The sequence below is a fragment of the Aulostomus chinensis genome, chromosome 14 (genome assembly GCF_037954235.1).
Source record: "Aulostomus chinensis isolate RoL2024-O1b breed Wild chromosome 14, RoL_Achi_v1.0, whole genome shotgun sequence".
NCBI classification, from domain to species: domain Eukaryota; kingdom Metazoa; phylum Chordata; class Actinopteri; order Syngnathiformes; family Aulostomidae; genus Aulostomus; species Aulostomus chinensis.
Genome location: NC_141333.1, coordinates 368,552 through 380,705, shown reverse-complemented (window position 1 = coordinate 380,705; position 12,154 = coordinate 368,552). Strand labels below are relative to the sequence as shown.

The 12,154-nt window shown below is 47.2% G+C and overlaps 1 protein-coding gene across 2 annotated transcripts in view; it reads left to right on the top strand.

Moving 5' to 3' along the window:
• The first annotated feature begins 291 nt into the window (after positions 1–291).
• The window catches only part of efna2b (ephrin-A2b), a 28,057-nt gene continuing 16,194 nt past the window's right edge, over positions 292–12,154 (top strand). For both annotated transcript variants that reach the window (XM_086225175.1, XM_086225177.1), the window contains exon 1: positions 292–931. In XM_086225175.1, the coding sequence (XP_086081301.1) occupies positions 786–931 (146 nt within the window). In that variant the 5' untranslated portion in view covers positions 292–785. The remainder of the gene's footprint in view (positions 932–12,154) is intronic.

Sequence of the window (12,154 nt, the reverse complement as noted above, 5' to 3'; positions counted from 1 at the left end):
CTATGAACCCCCAACCAGAACCAAAGCAGTACCACTGCTGACTCAACGCCAGTCTGTCAACAAAGGTCAAAGTTCAAATTTGTGTTTCTGATCCAGAATGTTGCAAATTCGTATTTGTGACTTAGAACTTTGTGAATAAAATTTGATTGAGCGACTGATTGGTCGATAAAACTGGGAACTTCCAGATGGCGGCTCAGACCCGTAGCAGGACGTTTGGCCTTCTGATGCTGATTGGAGCGGGCAGAGGGCCCAGAAGCTCCGCCCCCCAAGCCAGAGTGCCAAGAAGCCCCGCCCCCCGGGAGGCACCGGGGCATCGGCGCCGGTAAGCAAGTCAAACGCTCGTGCTGCTGCTCAACTCCTCACTTCTTTGTTTCTCTCTTCTCCGACCCAGTTCAGCGCGGCTCGGCTCGGTTCTGTCTGGGAAAAGAGAGTTTGAGTCTGGTAGCGGAGAGAAAAGAACGGCAGAGCGGACCGCCGCCGGAGGCTCGAACTTCCAGGCGGCAGCGGAGACGCGGAGGTCCGGAGATCCGGTTCCGCCTCGGTTGTGAGTGAATGAAAATGAAAGTTTGGAGCAGTTTGTGGTGCCGGCGGCGGGCCGGGACCTGGTCCGGAGCGATTCAGCGGTTCTAGGGAGAGAGGTTCTGTTCCGAGAGTTGAGCTGTGTATTTGTCGCGCGGCCTGCCGGGAAACCCGCTGATCACCGATGAAAGATTATTGATCATCGATCTTCATTCTGGATACAGTCTGAGTGTTCGTGTGTTTGGTTTCTGGTTCTCCTGTTCCGGATGGCCCGCGGGACGCAGCGTGCCGCTCCGCCGCTGCCGCTTCTGCCGCTGCTGCTGCTGCCGCTGCTGCGGATCTGCGCCACCGTCACCGACGACCGCATCATCTCCGACCGGCACGCGGTCTACTGGAACAGCTCCAACCCCAGGTAAGACCAGGATCGGACCTGAAACGAGCCCGACTCAGGAGGGTTCGGTTCCTCTCTGAGAGGGTTCTGGTTTGATCACCGTTTTCATGAGTTCGAACGAAATTGGTGAAAGTGAGCCTGAGCACGCGGAGCTTTGAAACCTTCCAAACCTGCTGAACCGCAAAACCCCAGAACCCAGAACCGCTCCGACCAATGAAGTGAAAACAGAAAACTTAAGATTCGGTTTCATCACATGGAACTACCAGAACGTTTCTACAGTCCGGTTTCACCTGGAAGTCCAGAACCAGGATCGTGTCAAAATGAGCCGAGTTGCAAATCTGAGTTTTGAGGTTCTAAATGATTCTGCTGCTCGTGGGTCACGTGACGACTTTCTTCTGAACTAAGGGAAAATAGAAACACCAGGAAGATCCAGTTCTGTTTGTCGGTGTGGCGCCTTCTCAAAGGACGACTCGATTTTCTGTCCGAATAAATCAGCTCATTTTTTTGGGCCGTCTGAGACTCGTTCAGCATCTGGAAGGCCGCGTTACCGCGGCAACCTTCAACATCAGTGCTGTAAGTTCTTGTGGCTGTTAAACTGGCACCGCCGAAATTTGATCTCATTTGGATCAAATGAACTCAGATCATCATGATGACATCACTGTTGGCGAGCTGAGGTGGGCCACCCTGCTGAGCTGCTGGAGTGTTGGTGGCGGTGAGCCTGGAGCCCCTGGCTGGCACTCCGGTTGGGTTTCAGTCCTCTGCTGTCTGCTCAGTGGTGGTCAGGTCACTGGCGTTTGCTGCCACCTAGTCACCGTCGCCATGATGGAGGTCAAGACCGGGGCCTCTTTACCAACTAGTAACTTTGAATCTTGTTTGACCTCTGACCCTTCACTGGCAGCGTGAAGGACACGCGTCAGTTTGTGAGTATATTAGCAGACCTTGGAACGGCGCCACGAGCCAGTCGAAGGCTCCAGATCTTTGATGAGGAAACACAACTCGTTTATTATATGGACTTCAAAATGATTCGCCATTGGAAATATTTTGATCGACGTCCTGCTGACTCTGCAGCGACCTTTGACCTCTGCTGTCTCTCGTGTCAATCTCTCTGCTCTCGTCTTCTTTCCTGCAGTATTTCTCTGCAGCAGGAAGTTCCTGGCCTCTGATTGGCTGCCTGCTGTCTGAGCAGACCAATAGGGTTCCAGGAGTCAGCTTTCACTTTGAAGGCTGGGCAGCAGGAAGGAAAACGTCGACATTTGACACCAACGTTTGACAAAGTTTGGAAAGTTTGAGATGAAAACTGCTGGTAGGGAATGTTGGTGTTGGATCTGTGCCTGTGTTCCTGAATATTCCTGCAATATATTAGAGGATAGGTTGTGGGTGGAGCAGTGGTCCTCCCTGTGGCCCCCAGCAAGAAGGTTGTGGGTGGAGCAGTGGTCCTCCCTGTGGCCCCCAGCAAGAAGGTTGTGGGTGGAGCAGTGGTCCTCCCTGTGGCCCCCAGCAAGAAGGTTGTGGGTGGAGCAGTGGTCCTCCCTGTGGCCCCCATCAAGAAGGTTGTGGGTGGAGCAGTGGTCCTCCCTGTGGCCCCCAGCAAGAAGGTTGTGGGTGGAGCAGTGGTCCTCCCTGTGGCCCCCAGCAAGAAGGTTGTGGGTGGAGCAGTGGTCCTCCCTGTGGCCCCCATCAAGAAGGTTGTGGGTGGAGCCCCGGCTGCAGCACGGGGTCTTTCTGGGTGAGTCTCCATGTTCTCCCTGTTCCTGCTGGGTTCTCTCTGGTCCTCCAGCTTCCTCCACAGTCCAAAGACATCAAGAGGGACCAGGTTAATCCAGACTCTAAATTGACCGTAGGCGTGGCTGGGAGAGCCAATGGTTGTCTGTCTCTATGTGTTGGCCCTGCCATGGACTGGTGACCTGTCCAGGGGGAAGGCTGCTGGGATAGGCTCCACCCCCACCACCCTGAACAGGAGGAGAGGGGGAACATGGAGGGAGGGATGATGGAGGGATGATGGATGGAGGGATGAATGGATGAGTGGATGGAGGGATGGATGGATGGAGGATGGATGGATGAGTGGATGGAGGGATGGATGGATGGATGAGTGGATGGAGGGATGGATGGATGGATGGATGGAGGGATGGATGGATGGATGGATGAGTGGATGGAGGGATGGATGGATGGAGGGATGGATGGATGTAAATGAGTGTCTGACCATCTTCAGAGTTTCTGTCACGTTCATCAACTCACTGCTCCTCTGGAACCCTGAGGTTTGTTTACGTGAACACATGCAGATCAGATGTGGTCACATGACCGTTGAATGGCTCTGAAGTTGAGCAACTTTTGAATTTCAAATATTTTGTTTCCTCCTTGAGGTCTGACTACAACATTCCTGTCACACTGTAATCTTCCTTTTCCTTCCTCCTCCTCCCGCCTTCCTCTTCCTCCTCCTTTCTTCCTCTTCCTCTCACTTCCTTCTTCCTCTTCTTCTTCTTCCTCCTTCCTTCCTCTTCCTTCTTTTCTTCCTCTCTGAGACGTCTCAGGTAAATTCCTTCAGATTTGGTTCGCTCTCTTACACTCTTTGGCAAAGTGATTCAATTTAAGAGGTCACAGGTCACAGGTTTTCCCGCATAACTTGCCATCAGCACTGAGCACTGACAATGACACCAACTCGGAGGTCAAAGGTCACCTTCAGAGCGTCATCATCCAGGATATTAGGAGCAAAGGCTTGTTGGAGGGACACGCCCACTGGCGCCGTTCCCTCTGTAACAGCTCAGGTGGTCAGAGCAGTCGCAGCATTTAAAGACTGGAGACTCGCTCAACTCTGTTTCTCTAAATTAACTTAAGAGGAAATGAGGTGTTTGTCTGTGACATCATAATCCGCTGACTCCGCCTTCCAAGAGAGAAGAGTCACAGTGAAGGATTCATGATGAAAGTGCAGCCGTCTCAGCTGAAGCCTCACGGCCAACACCAGGTTTCCACCAGGTTCAGTTTTTAAAATGACGGCGTCATCCTTGTCCCAGGCTGAGTCGTGTGTGTATGCATCGCTGGTCTGAATCAGGCTGGGACGCCATCGCAGTGACGTCAGGTGTATCATCATCTTTAAAGGTCGAGCGGCTCAGTCCGTCCCTCGTACATCTCACCTGGACTCGTTACTCAGGTGATGCCGACGTCCTCCGCTGTTGCATAACCCTGTAAAGCCTTCCAGGTTCTGGACTGTTTCTGACTGTTTGGCTCAGTGAGACCGCCTTTGTTGCCATGGTTACAGTGACACAGTGAATGCTGAAGCCCTAACGGACAGTACAGTTCACCTTAAAACTAAAGACAAAATGGCGTCAATACATTCTGAACTCATCCAGCCGCCATTTTCTCCTGCAGCGGCTCGATGAGGAGGCGGAGTTAATGTACTGAGCCGCTTCATCAGTAGTTTATGACGATGACGATGAGTTACATCGGATGGAGTGAATAAACTGTTAATAAGTCAGCAGCTGTGTCACATGATTCAGTGATGCTGACATGGGAAATGTCATGTGACCTCGTTACTGTAGCATTGCTGGTTCACTGTTGTGAGTGTGTGTGGTGATGTCTTATCTGTCACAGATGTTTACTAGCCTGACATGCCCACACTCACCAGTCAGTAGAGACGCCGTGGTGGCGGGTGGCGTTGCTCCGACCTCACAGACAACCAGTCCGTTCATATCGATCAAAACAGAACGAGGCTATTTTTAAATGTTAGATCAGTGATGTCATCACAAACATGTAAGGTCCACATGACGTCGCGTCACCTGATCTATGACTGATCCACAACAACTGTAGAACTACTCTGATGAAAAGGTACTCTGTGTCAGTACAAAGTTCTAGATATTAAGTTGTGTTTGAGTATTAAGGGTTGTGTGTTTGCAGGTCCAAAGGCTCTGCTGGTTCTGGTTCTACCATTGTGATCCTGGTGGTTCAGTTCAGACTCGTTTCCTGCTGATGCAGATCAGTCCAAGTACAAAAACTGCCGTAAATACCTCAACATTGCACTGCTGTTGTTGGGGAGAGCGCAACGTCTGATGGGCGTGGCAGCTGTCCACCAATCACAGCAGCGTAACGGGAGCTGGTAGTAGTTCACATCCTGTAGCCTGGACACCGCGCTCACATGGCCCCGCCTCCTCTCCTGTCCCGCTGTTCCGTCAGCAGGTTCCTCCCACTTCAACTCAGGACTGGTACTGCTGTTCCCCCTGAAACACAAACATTGTTCTCTGTCCTCAGAACAATCAAAGTTTAGTCAATCGAACTATTGATCAGCAAAAGATTCAATGATGGGACACAATCGTCATGGCGACACTGCAGTGACGAGTCGGAACAAGCGGGGGGGGGGGACTTCATTATGCTTTATGCTTCGCTCATGCATTTTAATGTCTGACCCACATTTGATGCACACACACACTCACTCACACACACACATCCTTGTACTTGTGTCTTTGTGAGGACTTTTATTGATGTAATACATTCCCTAGCCCCTCCTCCTAACCCTCACCATCTCAACTGACTGCCTGATTCTAACCTTGACCCTAAAACCAAGTCTTGACCTTCAAACGGCCCTTTGAAGATGTGAGGACCGGCTAAAATGTCCTCACTTTGTTGGTTAAATACTTATTCTAGTCCTCACTATGTAGCAAGTACAAGAAGACACACACACACGACTCAGCATTTCGACCCGTGTTGACCCACTCGCCTAGCGACCCGAGTGTTTAGCGGCCCGGCTCGCCTACAGTGTGAAAAAGGCAACCCGTGTTGTCTCAGGTTTCACACGACCTTCCTGTTGCATCCTGATTTCGTCACTGTGCCGCCTGCCAGGCTTCACCTGTAGCTTCTTCGGCTCCCTTCCAGACTAAGGCTGCAACAGCGAATCGATAAATCGATTCAAAGTCGATTAATAAATTTGTTGCCAAACGAATTTGATTATCAATAATTCATTGGCAAAGAAACACTAGTGCCGCGAATACATGAGGGGGAAATGAGCCATCTTTCTCCCGTAAGAGTTGCGCGCACTAGCGACCGCAGATCACAACAACAATGGCGCTGTCCACTGCAGCAGCCCGTGGCGGTAGGCTGAGAAGAGCTAAAGGCTGGGAGTGTTTCACTCTCACTAAAGAAAAGGAAAAAAATACTTGTAAACTTTACAAGGAGGACTTCGCTTGGCACGGGAACGCGACCGTCATGAATGAACACCTGAGCAGAAAGCAGGTAGGAGTTGTAGCGGAGCTGAATGAAGACTCTCCTCGGTAAGTTAGCTTGTGGGCTGGCCTGGAGCAGACGGAGTTGTCTTGGCTGTTAACATTTAAATGTACTTTCCACAGCGGAAAGCCTGGTTTCTTTTTACGGTTCAGTCCTGGTCAGGACTCGGGTCCCGTCAGTCTGTTTACTGCTCTGTTTGTGCGACAGAAACATGAACGCAAAGACGCGATCAAGTCACTCAGCAGGTTGCTGATCCGGTCTGGGGCGGAAACGCTATGTGCGCGTATGTGTATGTGTGTGTAATTACTGGATACAGGAGGCGGGTCTAGATCGGATCCGAGCTTTGAGCAGAAATAGAAACCAGGCTTTAGCATGCAGCCCTGCACCTTAAAACCGAGACATCTACGTCATCTGACATCTAGACCTGCTGTGCCACATTATAGAGTCAAGAACATGAAATGACTAGCATGTATTTTTTCAAATGAAAAATAAAAGTTTTATTTTTTTATTTTTATTGTCTTTATTCTTAGTTAGAGCATGTCTAAAACAACTTCATGCTAAATTGTAAAGGTAATAGCAAAAAAGTGCAATAATCTGATTAATTGATAAAAGAATCGCAGATTAATGGATAATTCGATGAATCGTCAGTTGCAGCCTGAGAGCCCCCATTTTCCATCTGGGCCGAGTTTGTCTGCTTTGCAGAAGAGACAACATTGCAGTGCACACAACGACAGCGCTAACGTTCGACTCGACGACGTCCACGTTGTTGTTTGTTTACCTCTCAGTGTTCCTTCCGGCGCACGTTTATGTGAAATGATGACGTGTCAGTGCGATGACGTACAAGAGAGAGAAAAACTCACAACACGCAGCCTCACAGCGGGAGCTCAGACCCGCGTCTGCTGGAAGCTGGAATGAACCCTGATGCTGAACAAAGGAGGGTCCAAAAACCTGCGTTGACACGCGTTTTTCTACACTCACATACACACTCTTACACACTCTTACACACTCTTACACACTCACATACACACTCTTACACACTCACATACACACTCTTACACACACTCTTACACACTCTTACACACTCACATACACACTCTTACACACTCACATACACACTCTTACACACACACATACACACTCTTACACACTCACATACACACTCTTACACACTCACATACACACTCTTACACACTCACATACACACTCTTACACACTCACATACACACTCTTACACACTCACATACACACTCTTACACACACACATACACACTCTTACACACTCACATACACACTCTTACACACTCACATACACACTCTTACACACTCACATACACAGTCTTACACACTTACATACACACTCTTACACACTCACATACACACTCTTACACACTCACATACACAGTCTTACACACTTACATACACACTCTTACACACTCACATACACACTCTTACACACTCACATACACACTCTTACACACACACATACACACTCTTACACACTCACATACACACTCTTACACACACACATACACACTCTTACACGCTCACATACACACTCTTACACACTCACATACACACTCTTACACACACACATACACACTCTTACACACTCACATACACACTCTTACACACTCACATACACACTCTTACACACTCACATACACACTCTTACACACACACATACACACTCTTACACACTCACATACACACTCTTACACACTCACATACACACTCTTACACACTCACATACACACTCTTACACACTCACATACACACTCTTACACACTCACATACACAGTCTTACACACTTACATACACACTCTTACACACTTACATACACACTCTTACACACTCACATACACACTCTTACACACTCTTACACACTCACGTACACACTTACACACTCACGTACACACTTACACACTCACAAACACTCTTACACACTCACAAACACTCTTACACACTCACGTACACACTCTCTTACACACTCACGTACACACTCACATACACACTCTTACACACTCACATACACACTTACACATTCATACACACTCACATACACACTTACACACTCTTACACACTCACATACACACTCTCACACTCACATACACACTCCTACACACTCACGTACACACTCTTACACACACTCTTACACACTCACATACACACTCTCACACTCACATACACACTCTTACACATTCACGTACACACTCTCACACTCACACACACACTCACACACACACACTCACTTACACACTCTTACACACACTCTTACACACTCACATACACACTCTTACACACTTACATACACACTCACGTACACACTCTTACACACTCACGTACACACTTACACACTCACATACACACTCTTACACACTCTTACACACTCACATACACACTCTTACACACTAACATACACACTCTTACACACACTCTTACACACTCACAAACACTCTTAGACACTCACGTACACAATCACGTACACAATCTTACACACTCACATACACACTTACACACTCATACACACTCACATACACAATCTTACACACTCACATACACACTTACACACTCATACACACTCACATACACAATCTTACACACTCACATACACACTCACTCACTCATACACACTCATACACACTCTTACACACTCACGTACACACTCACGTACACACTCTCACACTCACATACACACACTTACACACTCACATACACACTCTCACACTCACATACACACTCTTACACATTCACGTACACACTCTCACACTCACACACACACACACTCACTTACACACTCTTACACACACTCTTACACACTCACATACACACCCTTACACACTTACATACACACTCACGTACACACTCTTACACACTCACGTACACACTTACACACTCACATACACACTCTTACACACTCACATACACACTCTTACACACTCACATACACACTCTTACATACACACTCTTACACACTAACATACACACTCTTACACACACTCTTACACACTCACAAACACTCTTAGACACTCACGTACACAATCACGTACACAATCTTACACACTCACATACACACTTACACACTCATACAAACTCACATACACAATCTTACACACTCACATACACACTTACACACTCATACACACTCACATACACAATCTTACACACTCACATACACACTCTCACTCACTCATACACACTCTTACACACTCACGTACACACTCACGTACACACTCTCACACTCACATACACACTCTTACACACTTACACACTCACATACACACTCTCACACTCACATACACACTCTTACACACACTCTTACACACTCACATACACACTCTCATTCTCACATACACACTGTTACACACTCTTACACACTCACATACACACTCTTACACACTCACATACACACTCTTACACACACTCTTACACAGTCACATACACACTCTTACACACACTCACAAACACTCTTACACACTCACGTACACACTCTTACACACACTCTTACACAGTCACATACACACTCTTACACACACTCTTACACAGTCACACACACACTCTTACACACTCACAAACACTCTTACACACTCATACACACTCACATACACAATCTTACACACTCACATACACACTCACACACTCATACACACTCTTACACACTCACGTACACACTCTCACACTCACATACACACTCTTACACACACTCTTACACACTCACATACACACTCTTACACACTCACATACACACTCTCACACTCACATACACACTCTCACACTCACATACACACTCATACACACTCTTACACACTCACATACACACTCTTACTCACTTACATACACACTCTCACTCACATACACAGTCATACACACTCTTACACACACTCTTACACACTCACATACACACTCTTACACACTCTTACACACTCACCCACACACACACGCGCTCACACACTCTCACACACTTACACATTCACATACACACTTACACACTCAACATACATACACACTCTTAACACACACTCTTATACACTCACAAACACTCTTACACACTCACGTACACACTCTTACACACTCACATACACACTCTTACACACTCACATACACACTCTTACACACACTCTTACACACTCACATACACACTCTCACACTCACATACACACTCATACATACACTTACACACTCACATACACACTCTTACACACTTACATACACACTCACATACACACTCTTACACACTCACATACACACTCTCACACTCACATACACACTCTTACACACTTACATACACACTCACATACACACTCTTACACACTCACATTCACACTCTCACACTCACATACACTCAAATACACTCTTACACTCTCATACACACTCACATACACACTCTTATACACTCACATACACACTCTCACACTCACATACACACTCTTACACACTTACCAACATACACAATCTTACACACGCACACACTCTAACACACTTACACACCCACACACTCTTACACACGTACACTCTTACACACGTACACACACGTACACACTTTTACACATGTACACACGTACACACTCATACACACGTACACACACACTTACACACATACATACACACACTTACACACTCACATACATACTCTTACACACTCACATACACACTCTCACACACTTACACATTCACATACACATTCACATACACACTCACATACACACTTACACACTCACATACATACTTACACACTCAACTTACACACACTTGCAAACACACTGACACTCTTACAAGCACTTACACACTCTTACACACTGTTGCACACTTACACACTCTTACCCACATACACACTTTTACACACATGCACACACTCTTACCAACATACACACTCTTACACACGCACACACTCTAACACACTTACACATGCACACACACGTACACACTCTTACACACGCACACACACGTACACACTCTTTCACACGCACACACGTACACACTCTTTCACACGCACACACGTACACACTTTCACATGCACACACACGTACACACTCACACGCACACACACGTACACACACTTTCACACGCACACACGTACACACTCTTTCACACGCACACACACGTACACACTCTTTCACACGCACACACACGTACACACTCTCACACGCACACACACGTACACTCTCACACGCACACACACGTACACACTCTCACACGCACACACACGTACACTCTCACACGCACACACACGTACACTCTCACACGCACACACGCGTACACACTCTCACACGCACACACACGTACACACTCACACGCACACACACGTACACTCACACGCACACACACGTACACTCTCACACGCACACACACGTACACACTCTCACACGCGTACACACTCTTTCACACGCACACACACGTACACACTCTTTCACACGCACACACACGTACACTCACACACGCGTACACACTCTCACACGCACACACACGTACACACTCTCACACGCACACACACGTACACTCACACACGCGTACTCACTCTCACACGCACACACACGTACACACTCACACACACACACACAGAGTGATGTTATCGTCAATATTGTTCTTATCTTGTCATTGTCATCTTGCTCATTATTGTTAAAAAGTATTTATAAAAAATCTGAAATCAGTTGACATTTATATGTCAGTTGCCACACTGATGAGGGAGTTAGTGTGTTTGTGTGTTTGTTTGTGTGTGTCTGTGTGTTTGTGTGTGTCTGTGTGTTTGTTTGTGTGTGTTTGTGTGTGTGAGTGTCTGTGTTTGTGTGTGTCTTTGTGTGAGTGTGTATGTGTTAGTTTGTGTCTGTCTGTGTGTGAGTTTTGATTTAGAGAAAAAACACATTGGGACCTTTCTAACTGGTTCCTAATAATTCAGCTGGTACTTTTGGTTCTGTTCCTGCTGCTTTCCATGTGGTCTCAGCCGGTTCTGCTCGGAGTGTTTTAGAACTCTGCTGACGTCGTCGTCACAACCTCACTTGTGTTTGTCGATTCATTATGGATGAGGTGGAATTCTGCTCCGA